The sequence below is a fragment of the Lepidochelys kempii genome, chromosome 9 (genome assembly GCF_965140265.1).
Source record: "Lepidochelys kempii isolate rLepKem1 chromosome 9, rLepKem1.hap2, whole genome shotgun sequence".
Classification (NCBI taxonomy): Eukaryota; Metazoa; Chordata; order Testudines; family Cheloniidae; genus Lepidochelys; species Lepidochelys kempii.
In genome coordinates, this window is record NC_133264.1 from 52,976,572 (window position 1) to 52,993,692 (window position 17,121).

General features: G+C 45.4%; 1 protein-coding gene across 11 annotated transcripts in view; it reads right to left on the bottom strand.

Annotated features, from left to right (window-relative positions):
- Positions 1–976, bottom strand: part of EPHB1 (EPH receptor B1) — a 342,358-nt gene extending 341,382 nt beyond the window's left edge. For 10 of the 11 annotated variants that reach the window (XR_012160842.1, XR_012160837.1, XR_012160839.1 and 7 more), the window contains exon 1: positions 634–976. Coding sequence is in view for 5 of the 11 variants with exons in the window: in XM_073360347.1 (XP_073216448.1) it covers positions 634–706 (73 nt within the window). In the remaining 6 variants the exon portion in view is untranslated. Of the gene's footprint in view, positions 1–94; positions 175–633 lie in introns of those variants that run through there. The other variant, XR_012160843.1, reaches the window with a different exon arrangement.
- Between the last annotated feature and the right edge of the window lie 16,145 nt (positions 977–17,121).

A 17,121-nucleotide genomic window follows, 5' to 3' on the forward strand; every position in this document is an offset into this window, starting at 1 on the left:
TGCCTGCCGTGAAAGCCGGGATCTCCGCTCAGCCCAAGGGATACAGCCGCAGGAGGACGGCGAGAGAGAGACCCGGAAAGTGAGAGAGACAAACCGGGCAAGAGAGTGAGAGACGGGAAGGAAGGAGGGGCAGAGTTATTGCAGCTGCAAATCAAAGATCCTGTCGGAACACAATCTCCTGGACCAACCCTGGGCTCCAAGATCCCCCCATCTTCCTTGGAATCACTGATCGCTGCTTCAGCCCCCAAGCTGACAGTTTGTAGCGTGTTCAACAAGCCCTGCAATGCAGCTCAGCATCTTCCCCGGCCAAGGAGGGAATGGGGGTTAGCCTAGGGCAAACCGCTAGTCCATCTGCCTTGTTGGCTGGGGGATTGAGGGGGCGGAATAAGTCCTACCCATTCCGAGAGCCAGATCATGGGAAATCCACTTGGTTGGCTCTGCTCCGGGCAAGAGTGAAGAAAGTATCGCAGATTCCTTACATGTCGCATCTGGCAGCCCCTGAGCCCTGCCAGCCCTTCACCACACCAGCTGCCTTTTGCACAAGGAGAGGGGGAAAAAACATGCATTTTAAAACATCTCACAGAGCAACCCAGGTACAAAAGTTTTTTTCCCCCGTTATTGTTTGTATTTTACCTTCCACTGCTGCAATTGCAGATGCCAAGCAGAAAACCACTACAAAATCCAGTGCCATGGTAGACCCAAACATGTTTCAGAAGAAATAAGAGTTATAAAAAAAATAGTTCCTTGTTTGGCAAGACTGGTTTCCCTTCTTGTTGCTTTTTCTTATATATGTATCTCCTTTAGTATTCCACTTTGGATACCCCAGTGCTCTGTGTGTGTGTGTTTGTGTGTGTGTGTGTGTGTGTGTCTGTGTGCGTGCATGGGGGTGTGTGTGTGTATGTGGTGTGTGTGTGTGAGAGAGAGAGTATATATTTTAGTGTCACATTGCAAGCAATAGTAAAGTGTACAGTGAGAACAAAATCAGCCACTGAGGCTGGAGGGAGGGGGAGGGAAAGGGGTTCCCCCCCACCCATCAACTCTCTTCCCACCCCCAACACCTCCTGTCCAATCAAGGAATCAAGCCTACAAAAACCCCCCATCCAATCAGCGCAGAGCACCTCCTTACATTGGTATTGTTAGTTTAAGAAAAACTTTTGCAGCGAGGCATGGGGAGAGAATGAGGAGAGCGAGCCATAAGGAAGTGAAAGAGCTCCCCCTAATGGTCCTTTTCAGTATTGCACACACATTTCCACTGATGCAGCACTAAATTCAGGTCACTATTCACAACCCAGCCCTGCCTGTCGGTAACTAATCCACCTATTTTTATTTTCAGCAGCGACCGGCTTCTTATTGACTATAGCTTTCATCATCTTCTAACACGTTGATGGTGTGCTGATGTCAGCTAGCCCTTTCCAAGAAGGGATTCTGGAGTTTGGGCCAAAGAACATGATTTTGAATGTTAAAAGAATGATTTTCCCCTACAGGGCTCTGACACATCTAGTCTACAGCCCCCTTTCTCTATATCCTGGGTCTCTCTTGGTCCTGAACGGCCACCCATAATTGCTCTGTATTGTGTAGATGTGAGGAGAAGAGAGGCACTATGACCATGTCAGAAGAAGAAGAAGAAATCAAAATAATGTAGAACGTGACCAAACCTGACTCCAAACCCAGATCTCTGTAAGTGCAAGACACATGAATTCAGTCCCCTCCTCCGCCCAAATCACCTGTGTTGTGAGAACAGGACTACTCTGCTAGATACCATTTTAGAACACTGTCTAAAGATTCTGGCTACTGTCACTGAGCACAGGAGCAAAGCTTTCCAGTGCCTGCTAAGGCTGCTGACAAAGAGCTCACTGGCTCTGGATATGTGTTAGTCCCAGTGATAACTTTGGGGTGGGATTTTTTTTCCCTTTTAACATTTTAAATTGTAATTTGGCTGCATCAGTCGGTGCCATGTATTGTGATTTCTAAACGACAATGAAAATAAGCCCCTGGCATATCCAGTTTTGATTCCACTCTTCCTTTACCTTTATCCGCCAGTTTGCCTCATTTGTTCTCTAAATAATGCTGCATCTTCTTGCCCATTTTTCCTAGCATGTCAGATGAATGGTTGGGTTCCGTCGCTAAATCATGCTTCTGATGTCAGGGCTAATACCCATACATCACTTGAGCCTTCCAAATAGGTGATGCCTAGACTGTGTGCTATCTCTCTGTCCCCGACTGAATTTCACCCAACCACAGGAATAACTACAGGTGCACATATAGATACCTGTCTACCACCTAGTGCCTAGAACCCTGCCTCTCCTCTACTCCAGTGGAAGCATAGAATCATAGAATATCAGGGTTGGAAGGGACCTCAGGAGGTCATCTAGTCCACCCCCCTGCTCAAAGCAGGACCAATCCCCAACTAAATCATCCCAGCCAGGGCTTTGTCAAGCCTGACCTTAAAAACCTCAAAGGAAGGAGATTCCACCACCTCCCTAGGTAACACATTCCAGTGCTTCACCACTCTCCTAGTGAAAAAGTTTTTCCTAATATCCAACCTAAACCTGCCCCACTGCAACTTGAGACCATTACTCCTTGTTCTGTCATCAGCTACCACTGAGAACAGTCTAGATTCATCCTCTTTGGAACCCCCTTTCAGGTAGTTGAAAGCAGCTATCAAATCCCACCTCATTCTTCTCTTCTGCAGACTAAACAATCCCAGCTCCCTCAGCCTCTCCTCATAAGTCATGTGTTCCAGTCCCCTAATCATTTTTGTTGCCCTCCGCTGGACTCTTTCCAATTTTTCCACATCCTTCTTCTAGTGTGGGGCCCAAAACTGGACACAGTACTCCAGATGAGGCCTCACCAATGTCGAATAGAGGGGAATGATCACGTCCCTCGATCTGTTGGCAATGCCCCATCTTATACATCCCAAAATGCCATTGGCCTTCTTGGCAACAAGGGCACACTGTTGACTCATATCCAGCTTCTCGTCCACTGTAACCCCTAGGTCCTTTTCTGCAGAACTGCTGCCTAGTCATTCGTTCCCTAGTCTGTAGCGGTGCATGGGATTCTTCCGTCCTAAGTGGAGGACTCTGCACTTGTCCATGTTGAACCTCATCAGATTTCTTTTGGCCCAAACCCCTAATTTGTCTAGGGCCCTCTGTATCCTATCCGTATCCTCCAGCGTATCTACCTCTCCTCCCAGTTTAGCATCATCTACAAACTTGCTGAGGGTGCAATCCACACCATCCTCCAGATCATTTATGAAGATATTGAACAAAACCAGCCTGAGGACTGACCCTTGGGGCACTCCACTTGATACCAGTTGCCAGCTAGACATGGAGCCATTGATCACTACCCGTTGAGCCCGACAATCTAGCCAGCTTTCTATCCACCTTATAGTCCATTCCTCCAGCCCATACTTCTTTAACTTACTGGCAAGAATACTGTGGGAGACCGTGTCAAAAGCTTTGCTAAAGTCAAGGAACAACACGTGCACTGCTTTCCCCTCATCCACAGAGCCAGTTATCTCGTCATAGAAGGCAATTAGATTAGTCAGGCATGACTTGCCCTCAGTGAATCTATGCTGACTGTTCCTGATCACTTTCCTCTCCTCTAAGTGCTTCAGAATTGATTCCTTGACAACCTGCTCCATGATTTTTCCAGGGACTGAGGTGAGGCTGACTGGCCTGTAGTTCCCAGGATCCTCCTTCTACCCTTTTTTAAAGATGGGCACTACATTAGCCTTTTTCCAGTCGTCCGGGACTTCCCCCGATCACCATGAGTTTTCAAAGATAATGGCCAATGGCTCTGCAATCACATCCGCCAACTCCTTTAGCACTCTCGGATGCAGCGCATCCAACCCCATGGACTTGTGCTCGTCCAGCTTTTCTAAATAGCCCTGAACCACTTCTTTCTCCACAGAGGGCTGGTCACCTCCTCTCCATGCTGTGCTTAGACGTCCCTTCCAACCCTGATATTCTATGATTCTAATGCAAGAAGACCGTGGAGCGAGGGTTCTCTTTTCCCTTGGCTTGATGCTGCTTTGACTGGCACTGAGAGGCAGTGCACTGAGGCAGCCTGGACCTGCACCGCTGAGTAAACATGGTGGCTCATTCCCACTTGCCCTTCAGGCAGTTTCTCCCAGTCTTTCTGTTATATGTCTGAACAGCATCTAGCACAATGGGGCCCCGATCCCTGATTGGGCCTCTAGGAGCCATTGCAAAATTAATAAATAATAAACAAACAATAACCCTGTCAGCCGGACTGACAGAACCATTGAATATCTGCAGATTAAAGACCCTCAGCCCCCCAGCATCACATATCTTTGTTCCAGCGGCACTTGTGCCCCAGTAGGTCAGGAGTAGAGGAGATGGGAAATGGGTTTCCTGGCTTGTGAGAATTTTCATGCTATAGAAAAATTTCCCTCCTGAACCAGGACAAAAGGTTGAAATCTCAACATTTTTGAACAATTTTTTTGCACTGTTCAGTTGAAACGTTTCATTTGGATAATTTAAAAAATGTTTTGTTTCAATTTCAACCTTTTTTTTTATTGTAAATTGACTTTGAAACCAAAAGTCGCTTCAAACCAAAACAGGAAACTTTTCATTTCGAAAACGTCAAAACTGAACATTTTGACAATTTTAAATGTATTTCAATTTTTTTTTAGTTGGAAAATGTACTGAAATTGACCCTTCCCTGTGAACAGTTTCCTTCTTGAAAAATCAGCATTTTTCGACTAAATATGTTTCATTGGAGAATTCCTGACCAGCTCTCGTCAGGAGTTTGAGCTCTGTGACAGGCTGACATCACCCTACAACCTGAGGAAGGCCCCTCTTTGGAGCTGGAGGGGCATCATGGGGCAGGGCAGAGAGCTGGCTAGGCTCCTCCATATTGCCCCCACTCAGATACACAGGGAACACAGCAGCAGCCAGAAGCTGTGCGACCATGTGCTGCCTCTCTCTCTGCATTGCAGACCCTGGGGTCAGTCACATCAGGGGAACCGCTGGAAGCACAGCCCCTGCAAGAGCTGGGGCTTTCCATGTGCCACCAGGAGCCAGCTAGGCCAGGGGACACAGAGGAGACAAGTGCTGTGGAGCAGGGACTCTTTCTGTTCAGTGTTTGTACAGCACCTAGCACAAGGGGGTGTTGGTCCATGACTGGGGCTCTTAGGGGTTCTGCAATACGAAGAAAAGGATGCCCCCCATTGCTTCCTGTGGATCTGCCTGGATCCTGAAGTACCTGAGGCTCAGCGGAGTAGATCCTCCTGTTATAAAATGTGAGACGAAGGAGAGCTGGTAAGAAAGGCTGATCTTTGTATTCCAGAGCCAGGATCATGGCTGGGCCAAGGATACATTATACCCGTCTCACAAGGCAGGGGTTGGTAGCAGAGCTGCCCGGAGGATTCAGGGGGCCTGGGGTCTTCGGCGGTGGGGGGTCCTTCCGCTCCGGGTCTTCGGGGCACTTCACCAAAGACATGGAGCGGAAGGACCCCTGCCACTGAATTGCCGCCGAAGACCCGGAGTGGAAGAAGCAGCGGCGGGTCCTTCACTCCAGGTGTGTTCAGCGGCACTGAAGGACCCCCCGCCGCCGAAGTGCCGCAGAAAACTATCGTGGGGGCCCCTGAAAACTCTCGTGGGTGCCCCTGTGGGGCCCAAGACCTGGGGCAAATTGCCCCACTTGCCCTGGTTGGTAGCCACTGCCTCCTTCCTTTTCATTTAACCAGATGCAATTTAAGCAAAACATTCACCCAAAACAGCAAGCTTAGACAGCCAGTTAATGACACACAGGAATAGACACATCTAGGTTGCAGGTCAGCACGAACTTCCTAACAGACAGGAACATCATTCAGCCTCTTACTAGACAGCGACTACCTCACATCCACAATGGCTTTCGGAGAGCATGGCCAGGCCTTGCTCCCACAACAGCTCCTGCTGTCGTGGCCTGCATATGCTGAAATGGATCTATGCCCTGGAGCCTATATTTGCTGCTCCTCATGTTTTTCATTGTCACTGTCCATTGGGCAGATGTGCACTGTGTTTAGCAGCTCATCAGCACTGGCAGTAGCCTTCAAGGTGTCCTCAAGCAACATAGAGCTGGTCTCCTCCTTGCTTTTCTTTATAGGTCCTCTGTTTCTCCTATAGCACTGACTCTCAGGGGTGATTCTGATTTATGGCCTTGGTCAAGCTTGTTACCTTGCCATAATTTCCTTCTTTTCTAGTTTCCTAGCATATGGCTCTTTTATAACTCCTTCAGGATTAATTATTTTTCACTCAAGAAGCTTGTTAGATGTAGGTACTAAGGTTTTTGTCCTTCAAACTATGTTTCTGGACTTTGGTGATATTAGAAAAGCACTGTAGAATACGCTAACAGTGCTAATTACGGATCCTTTCAATCTCCCTTGACTTTTCTTAATCAACATCTTTGCTCTTCATACTGACTCTTCACGTAACTCATTTCTCTGGTCATAACAAGGACTTGATATGCTGCGCTTGAACTGATATATGAAAGAGAATTTGCTGAAATGAGACACTCCTGAATTGTGAGTCATTATCTGTTATTAACTCATCTGGAAGCCCATGGAAAACAAATGGTGATTTACAGTGATTACATTGTTACTTGATGTGTTGTGCAACAGCTCCATTTAAAAAAAAACATACACACACACACCTCAGGAACCTCTACTGATAAGAAGCAATCTTTCGTGTTTCATAGATCTGTACCAAATTAGGACTAACGGAAACAGAAAATGCATGTGGTTCTTCTGCATTCTGTGTCTTTTATTTGTTGCAGGTTTCACATATTATCATCAATAGCACCACCCTGCAGGGCTATGGCATAAAAACCATAATCTAGCCCTTTGTTTTTAAACACTGCTAGCTTTTTAGACAAATTAGAGGATTGGGCCAAAAGAAATCTGATGAGGTTCAACAAGGACAAGTGCAGAGTCCTGCACTTAGGATGGAAGAATCCCATGCACCGCTACAGACTAGGGACCGAACAGCTAGGCAGAAGTTCTGCAGAAAAGGACCCAGTGACGAGAAGCTGGATATAAGTCAATAGTGTGCCTTTGTTGCCAAGAAGGCATTTGGGGCTGTATTAGTAGGGGCATTGCTAGCAGATCAAGGGACGTCATCGTTCCCTTCTATTCGACATTGGTGAGGCCTCATCTGGAGTACTGTGTCCAATTTTGGGCCCAACACTACAAGAAGGATGTGGAAAAATTGGAAAGCATCCTGCGGAGGGCAACAAAAATGATTAGGGGACTGGATCACATGACTTATGAGGAGAGGCTGAGGGAACTGGGATTGTTTAGTCTGCAGAAGAGAAGAATGAGGTGGGATTTGATAGCTGCTTTCAACTACCTGAAAGGGGGTTCCAAAGAGGATGGATCTACACTGTTCTCAGTGGTAGCTGATGACAGAACAAGGAGTAATGGTCTCAAGTTGCAGTGGGGGAGGTTTAGGTTGGATATTAGGAAAAACTTTTTCACTCGGAGAGTGGTGAAGCACTGGAATGTGTTACCTAGAGAGGTGGTGGAATCTCCTTCCTTTGAGGTTTTTAAGGTCAGGCTTGACAAAGCCCTGGCTGGGATGATTTAGTTGGGGATTGGTCCTGCTTTGAGCAGGGGGGTGGACTAGATGACCTTCTGAAGTCCCTTCCAACCCTGATATTCTATGATTCTATTATTCTTAGGGCTAGATTAGGGAGGAGCACATTGTCTTTCCCCACTCCTCTGCCTCTGGAAGGGCAGGAAGTGAAGGGAGCATAGGGATTGCTGTGGGCACTGTGGGGAGGTGGACAGAGCATTGCAGACAGTGTGGATAAGAATCCAGCCTTTTAGATTTTTTCCTACCTTTGTAAAGATCTTTCATTCCTAGTTATGGGTGAGGATGGAGATACACTGGTGGAATTGAGTGGGACTTCAGAAGCAGAATAGCAAGAGGTGTTCAAGGCAGGTTAATGACTATAGTGGTGATGAGAGAGCAAGTGTGAGGTACTGAACAATTCAATCCTTACTTTTTTACCGTAAGAGGCACAAAGCCATTATCTCCTCTATACATTTAAAGGACAAGTCATTCATAGAATTTAAGGCTAGAAGTGATCATTAGATCATCTAGTCTGACCTCCTGTGTTTCTCAGGCCATCAAATTTCACCGTTACCCCTGTATTGAGCCAAACAACTTGTGTTTGACGAAAGCATATCTTCTGGAACGACAAAGTTGTCCTAGTAATACCCAGACAGCATCACTCCTGAAATGCAGATCTGTGTTTTGTCCTCACTTGGCCTAACAAACACACAGACTTTACATGGACTTCTGTTCACCATTGGCTCTCCACTTGCACAAGCCTTGCCCAAGGAATCCTAATGGTCTCAGATCATTCTCAGGTTTCATTCTCTCTCTGCCCCACCAGCCTGGCTAAGTACAGACAGTAAGAAGTGAGGAGTCTCACGGAGTGACTCTCTTGAAGTGCCATACTCTGCAGTGCTCAAGTAATACAATTCAGAAGTGGACCAGCAAAGCCATGCAGCAGCAGCTGTACAAAAGGCCTTGCTTCCCTGCCTTTGTAAAATGACTGTTCCTATCCCAAGCATGAGCAGCGGCCTGTCAGAATGATGGCTTACAGTTTTTAAATCCAGGAGAACTTCATTAAAATGTTTCTTTTTACTGGTGGCTGGAAAAATAGCTCCTGGATGCGATCATTTTAAAATGTGGTCAAAGGGGCTGCTGATGGTATTTTGCAAGAGGAAATACATGGATGGTATTTAGCAGGAGGAAAATCAAACCCTTTAAAGATCAGTGTGAGCCCTTCAATAAGCAGTGGCATACAAATCAGGGTCTGTGAAACTTACCATCTAAAGTCACTGAAAGAAATGCTTCATAATGAGATTCCATTGTGTCCTCTTCAGCCTCTAACATGCTGAGGAAGAAAATACAAAGGGTCCCACCCACACGATGGAGATTATGGGAGATAAATCCAGGCTGCAGGGGTACAGACAATGGGGCATACAGTTCTTCTCACTCTCCACAGCTAGTGGGGGTGGGGGGAGTGAGTGCAACATGGTTGTAGGTGCCCACAGGTCTCAAACCAAGGGTTATCAGGCATTGGACAGCCCACCCAGAACAAATGGAAGTGAGGTGCTAGCAGAACTCTGGCCCCTCCAGGTAGTACTGCCCATGAAGACCTTGACTGGGGATGATAACTAGCCCCACCAATTGGCCCAACCATACTATTTATGCCAGAAAGAGGCACAGGAATTGTCTGAGCAACTTTGTGACTGGCTGCTGCGTGCAGCCTGATTCTAATGCAACCTCTGGCCATGACTTAGGTCTAGTTCCTGATTCTGGCTTTGACTCTGGCTCTGACCACTAGGTCAGACTGCCCATGTCCTAATCCTGACATGGAGGGGACAGCAATAGCTTTGTTGCATGCTTTGTTATCTGCTTTGCCACATGCACAACCTTCACTTGCCCTGCTCATTTAGGATTCTGCAGGAATTCAGGGCTGAGCCCTGGTGGGGAGCAGCTGCTCTTGGTTGCATGCTCCAGTTATGACTATGCAGCTATCTGGGCAAAACTACATGGTCCAGAAGCCTCTACAGCTGCCAGACCCAGCGATGTGGTACAGGAGGGAGCAGACAGTCATGGCAACAAGACTCCCTGTTTGGAGCTATGCCTCAACATATGAGGGGGGGGGAACTGGGGGTGACCCTGCAACCAGCGCGGAAGATGCATGTATTCATGCATTTTGTGTACTGCTTTGCTGAGGGATTGGTGGAGTCTTCAAACTTTGTCCTGTTCATGGAAAGGAAACAGCTGGCTCAATTGATATATATTAGAGCTGGTCAAAAAAAATGCTTCAAATCCTTTTTCCCCTGACAGAAGTTAGACTTTTGAGGAAATGAACATCATCACAGAAGATTTTTGCTTTTTCAAAGTGTTCTGATTTTTTTCAACAACAACAAAAAAAAATCACTGGACATTTTTTTAATGAAAATGACTTCCCTCCCCCACCTCCAGTGGTGGATTTTTCAGTTTGGGGGCATTCTGCCTCATTCAGTGGCAAAATAGAAAATAAGGGGGGGAAAGGAAAAAGGGGTAAAAAGGAAAAAGTATGGCTGGGGAAAGGAAAGGGGAGAAAAATGGTTGTACCGCAATACAAACAAATAATAAAAGTAAAAATACCTAACACTAAAAAGCCAAAACCAAAGCAATGGACAATGATCAGTTTTTGTTTGAAATTTTCAAATTTTTTTCCACAAAAAATGGAGACACTATTTTTTGCAGAACATACCATAATGCACCCAGCTCCAATAGAGCAACGTAAATAACACACTTTGCAGAGCACATTGTCAAATTTCTATGGAAATTTATTTTCCGTGAATATTTCAGCAATCCTGTTTACTCACTCAGATGTTTACAAAAAGCAAATTATGACACGAATTTCAATATTTGTTCCACAAGTGGTTGCATCCTTCTCCAATAGGCCACAGAAAAAAATGTCATGTTATGTATCTGACCAATCACAACGTAGCAACACAGCTTGAATTTAGAATATTCATGGTCCAATAGGAACAGGACCATTAAAGGGCTGTGACAGAGTGTGAGCAATCTTAGCTGACTCACCACTCCGGTCCTTTGGTAAGTGGCCCCACAAAGGGCAGATCAGAGTGATAAGTGGTTAAGGATTGATTGATTACCCAATAAACATGGTGGTTCAGCTCACTGGCTGAAGACAGCTAAAAGATAGACGGGAAGAGGAAGAGGGGTAGGCTAAAAGGACCAGCCAGAGAAGCCCAAGATCTCAGGGAGGTGAGATCTCCTCCCCATCTCACCCTGTGAAGACTGTAAGACCTTCAAACTGTAGGGAATTTGTTCTGTTCTATTCACACTGTAAACAAAGTACTTGGTGTTGAACTTGCCACAAGTTCCGTGTGAGGATTGTTAGCTGCAAAGAATACTGGGTGAAGGCCAAATATTGTGACCAGTGCAGATAAGGGAACACATATTGTGAATGCAGGTGGACAATATTTTTCAAATTTTGATTTTTCAGCTAAATTTTCTAACAAAAATTCAAATTTTGACCAAAAAACCCTGAATTTTTTAAGGAAAAACTTCTGTAGAATTTTAGGTTTTTTTTCAAATTGGAGTTGGTTGAAATTTCTAAAAAACAATCCCATCCAAAAATATAGGCTCTAGTTGTAAGGCTACATGTACTGTCTCTTTACATCCATAGCAGGAAGTCAGGGAGGAGTGGCTGGGAGAGGTTAAAGAAAGAGCTCCATACTTCTCCTTAGCCTATGTGCAACATGCCTCAGGTGGCACGTGACCAGGATTCATCACTGAATTTGGTCCGCTGGTTGGATCACTAGCTTACCTGGCCCAGGCCAAATACTGATGGGGAGTACGACATGAACGTTGATCTATGTCCTCCAGCTCCATACTCAAGCAGGTAGACTGCATAGCTTTAGGGATAATATTGTTTTTTCTTATTCTACAACTGTCTTTGTTGAGTGTTAGAAGCATGTGACTTTTGGTAATTTTGTTCTATTATCACATGATTTTAACAATGACCCATCTAGGAACCAAGATTAAAAGAACATCAAAATAGTTGCTGGAAATAAGGGCGGCAGTTTTTCTACACCCTCTCCCCCAAAGTAGGATAGTTGGGTTAACAATAGCAATACTTTGTATTTACACTAACTTTCATCTATGCAACACACAGTGCTTTTCAAATATTAATGCACTATCTATTCCCAACCCTACGATTTTCAAATCAGCTTGTAAGGATGTTGTAATGGGTGACTATTAGACTTATACACTTAAAAATAGACAATCACATTGCTATGTTTAGTCTAAACTAATGTGAATCTATTTTTGTTCAAAAAACTTCACTTTCTATGTAGAAGTTTTCCCTGACATTTGAAGCAATGCTCTGGATAACCACTGAATCTAGAGGGCAATTCCTCCAACTGTCCTTCAAACCTAGGTCCAGTCTATACACAAATTGGCACCAATTTAACTGAAGGTGTGTTTTTAAATTGATTTAGTTAAACCAGTGCAAAGTCCTGTGTGAACACTCTAAAACTGGTTTATATTGATTTAGCTCAATATAAGTCACTTCTAAACAATTTTAAGAGTGTCCGCACACTTCGTGTGCGTTGAAAACCTAAGTTTACTCTCTTGCTATCTATTGCATTGTCACTCTGAAAAGTGGAAGCAGATGGTGGGGCCTTGCAGGTTAGCTTCCCATTGGAAGGGGAAAAAATCAGTGACATGAAATTTAGGTATTTTGTTAGTGTGACTTGTTTTATTTACAATCCCTGAACTAGTCCTTGAACAGAGATGGTCAACCAGCCTGCAGACAAGCTCCTTATTCTGAACTCACAGCCCAAATACCACTGTCCAGTTAGTTCCCAGGAAGCAACTCTGCCCCAAGAACTGACTCTAGTTAGAAAGATTAAGGCAGAAAGCCAACTCCCCTTTTGTTTGAAACAGCTTCCCATCAAAAGAAACTATAACTGCAACTCAGTGTTTCTTGAAAGACTGAATGTTGCTCACTTGCTTAAAAAAAAAAACCTCCCAAAGTTATGCACCACCTTGCGACTCCTTCCAGAACAGTGTAGGAAAGACAGCCATCACCCTGCTCCCTTTCAAGTCAACATTTCACTGAATGCAAAAGCCTTGACTCCAGGCAGTGTCACATCCTGGGAGAGGAGGAAACGTGCTGGAAAGACAGTTAGCAGAACCAAACACTGCAGTGCAGACAGTGCAAACTTATTCCAGGAATTTATTTCAGCAGCCCCATCCCAGGCACTGTTCCCTCTGGTAATGCTTTACAGAGGTGATTGACACAATTGTTACCCCACACAACTGTCAGCACATGAGGCCAGCCAAGATCTGTTGCCAGAATCATCTGTCTCAATTAATCGCTTTGCTTTTGTTCTCTGATGACGCTTTAAGAGATGCCAAACCATTTCTCAAGGATTAAGATCCAGCCACCTGATGAAAGAAAATGCAAAGTGTTATCATACGCTACAGTCTGAATTTTCCCCTTAAAGCCCTTAGAAATTGCTTAGAACGAAGTCACAGTCTGAAACACCAACACACACTCTTCAGCTTTCACCTGCCCCTCTGAACACTGAGGCCTTGTCTACACTAGAGAATTAAAGTGGTTTAAGCACAGACAATTCTATGCATCCAAAGTGGACAAGCTGAATTGTATTAAGAACACATTCAAGTTTCTTCTGTGCTTTATTAACACATTTTGGTTGCAATGACCCCTGAATAGCTCTCCCACAATTCCCAACTCACCTTGCAGAAGCAGTGGATTCTGGAGATTTCTCAAAACCATCAGGGCCCTGTGGAGTTACAGAGGGAGGACTAATTGAACCAACTTACCTAGTCCACTACAACATCTCTGGGGTGAAACTTTGTTTCTGTTGTAAAATGGGGTCACAATTTGGAAAAATCTGAGAATCACTGATCTAATGTGTGTCTTCACTGGCATTAAAACTTACTGAGGATGGAGTGTGTGAGTCTCAGACTGTATGTAACCCTGATGAGAACTAGTCCATTTTGAACAGTACTCACTGCTGTTTTATGTACCGTATGCTAGGTAAGAACATGAGAGGACTCCATGTTTCTAAAACTAAACTGGCTCTTTATTAAGAGAACTGTTTACACATGTGCTGCAACTGCAGTTAGCATTCAAGACATGTGCATATGGACTGCCTTCCAGGTTCCTCTTCCAAATTCCTCCCTCCTGCAACCTGTGACTTTCCTCCAACTTCCCTACAGGCTGCTTCAATTACAATTGAAGCAGTTCTTTGTGCAGACATGGGAGTAGGCTACTGCTGATCATGGGGACGGCGGTTGTTGTCCATCATGAGCAAAGAGGGTGTCATAAATATAAAGGGAAGGGTAAACACCTTTAAAATCCCTCTGTTATGTGTTAGATTACTTACTAAGTTCTAAGACTCCATTCCTATTCTGTCCCCGGCAAAAGCATCACACATACAGACCCAGACCCTTTGTTTCTCCCCCCCATCCAGCTTTGAAAGTATCTTTTCTCCTCATTGGTCATTGTGGTCAGGTGCCAGCGAGGTTATCCCAGCTTCTTAACCCTTTAGAGGTGAAAGGGTTTTTCCTCTGGCCAGGAGGGATTTTAAACGTGTTTACCCGGGGAGGGAATGGGAAAGGATGTTTCTACTTATGTCTGGTCTTGTGAGGTACACCAAAAAGTGGGAAAACCCCAAGACCAGGTCAAAGCCCCTCTCCAGCCACTCCCCATCATTGAAGTTCCATTTCAGAGAGTAGCTGTGGATATTCTGAGTCCTTTTCCAAAAAAGACACCTAGAGGAAAGCAGTACATACTGACTTTTATGGATTTTGCCACCCGATGGTTGGAAGCAGTAGCTCTAAGCAACAGCAGGGCTAAAAGTGTGTGCCAGGCACTAGCAGACATTTTTGCCAGGGTAGGTTGGCCCTCCGACATCCTCACAGATGCAGGAACTGATTTCCTGGCAGGAACTATGGAAAGCCTTTGGAAAGCTCATGGGGTAAATCACTTGGTTGCCACTCCTTACCACCATCAAACAAATGCCATGGTGGAGAAGTTTAATGGGACTTTGGGGGCCCTGATACGTAAATTTGTAAATGAGCACTCCAATGATTGGGACCTAGTGTTGCAGCAATTGCTCTTTGCCTACAGAGCTGTACCACATCCTAGTTTAGGGTTTTCACTATTTGAACTTGTATATGGCCATGAGGTTAAGGGGCCATTACAGTTGGTGAAACAGCAATGGGAGGGATTTACACCTTCTCCAGGAACTAACATTCTGGACTTTGTAACCAACCTACAAAACACCCTCTGAACCTCTCCAGTCCTTGCTAAAGAAAACCTACAGGATGCTCAAAAAGAGCAAAAAGCCTGGTATGATAAACATGCCAGAGAGTGTTCCTTCAAAGTAGGGGACCAGGTCATGGTCTTAAAGGCGCTCCAGGCCCATAAAAGGGAAGCATCGTGGGAAGGGCTATTCACGGTCCAGGAGCTCCTGGGAGTTGTTAATTATCTCATAGCATTCCCCACCTCCAACCGAAAGCCTAAGGTATACCATATTAATTCTCTAAAGCCCTTTTATTCCAAAGAATTAAAGGTTTGTCAGTTTACAGCCCAGGGAGGAGATGACGCTGAGTGGCCTGAAGATGTCTACTACGAAGGGAAAAGTGCTGGTGGTGTGGAAGAGGTGAACCTCTCCATGACCCTTGGGTGTATGCAGCGACAGCAGATCCAGGAGCTGTGCACTAGCTATGCACCGACGTTCTCAGCCACCCCAGGACTGACTGAACGGGCATACCACTCCTTGACACAGGTAATGCTCACCCAATTAAAGTCCAACCTTACCGGGTGTCTCCTCAAGCTAAAACTGCTATAGAACGGGAGATCCAGGATATGTTACAGATGGGTGTAATCCGCCCCTCTGGAAGTGCATGGGCATCTCCAGTGGTTCTAGTTCCCAAACCAGATGGGGAGATACGTTTTTGCGTGGACTACCATAAGCTAAATGCTGTAACTCGCCCAGACAACTATCTAATGCCACGCACAGATGAACTATTAGAGAAACTGGGACGGGCCCAGTTCATCTCTACCTTGGACTTAACCAAGGGGTACTGGCAGGTACCGCTAGATGAATCCACCAAGGAAAGGTCAGCCTTCACCACGCATGTTGGGCTGTATGAATTTAATGTACTCCCTTTCGGGCTGCAGAATGCACCCACCACCTTCCAAAGACTTGTAGATGGTCTCCTAGCGGGATTAGGAGAATATGCAGTCGCCTATCTTGATGATGTGGCCATATTTTCGGATTCCTGGGCAGAACACCTGGAACATCTACAAAAAGTCTTCGAGCGCATAAGGGAGGCAGGACTAACTGTTAAGGCTAAGAAGTGTCAAATAGGCCTAAACAGAGTGACTTACCTTGGCCACCAGGTGGGTCAAGGAACTATCAACCCCCTACAGGCCAAAGTGGATGCTATCCACAAGTGGCCTGTCCCAAAGTCAAAGAAACAGGTTCAATCCTTCTTAGGCTTGGCTGGTTATTACAGGCGATTTGTACCGCAATACAGCCAAATCGCCGCCTCACTGACAGACCTAACCAAAAAGAAACAGCCAAATGCCGTTCAGTGGACCGAAGAGTGTCAGAAGGCCTTTAACCAGCTTAAAGCGACACTCATGTCTGACCCTGTACTACGGGCCCCAGACTTTGACAAACCGTTCCTAGTAACCACAGATGCGTCCGAGCATGGTGCGGGAGCAGTTTTAATGCAGGAAGCACCGGATCAAGAATTCCACCCTGTAGTGTTTCTCAGCAAGAAGCTGTCTGAGAGAGAAAGCAACTGGTCAGTCAGTGAAAAAGAATGTTATGCCATTGTCTACGCTCTGGAAAAGCTATGTCCATATGTTTGGGGACGGCGTTTCCACCTGCAAACCGACCATGCTGTACTACAGTGGCTTCATACCGCCACGGGAAATAACAAAAAACGTATTCGGTGGAGTTTAGCTCTCCAAGATTTTGATTTCAACATCCAACACATCTCAGGAGCTTCTAACAAAGTTGCTGATGCACTCTCCCGTGAAAGTTTCCCAGAATCAACTGGTTAAAATCGTCCTTGAGATGTGGAAAATATTATTAGTCTTTATATACTTGGTAGTATATTTAGAGGCGCATGTGTCTTATTAACTCTGTTTTTTCCTAGAGCTCCAGGAAGAAATCCCAGCCAGCGTTTCACCCTATCTGTGATTTCGGGGGCGTGTCATAAATATAAAGGGAAGGGTAAACACCTTTAAAATCCCTCCTGGCCAGAGGAAAAACCCTTTCACTTGTAAAGGGTTAAGAAGCTAGGATAACCTCGCTGGCACCTGACCACAATGACCAATGAGGAGATAAGATACTTTCAAAGCTGGATGGGGGGAGAAACAAAGGGTCTGGGTCTGTCTGTGTGATGCTTTTGCCGGGGACAGAACAGGAATGGAGTCTTAGAATTTAGTAAGTAATCTAGCTAGATATGCGTTAGATTATGATTTCTTTAAATAGCTGAGAAAATAAGCTTTGCTGAATGGAATGGATAT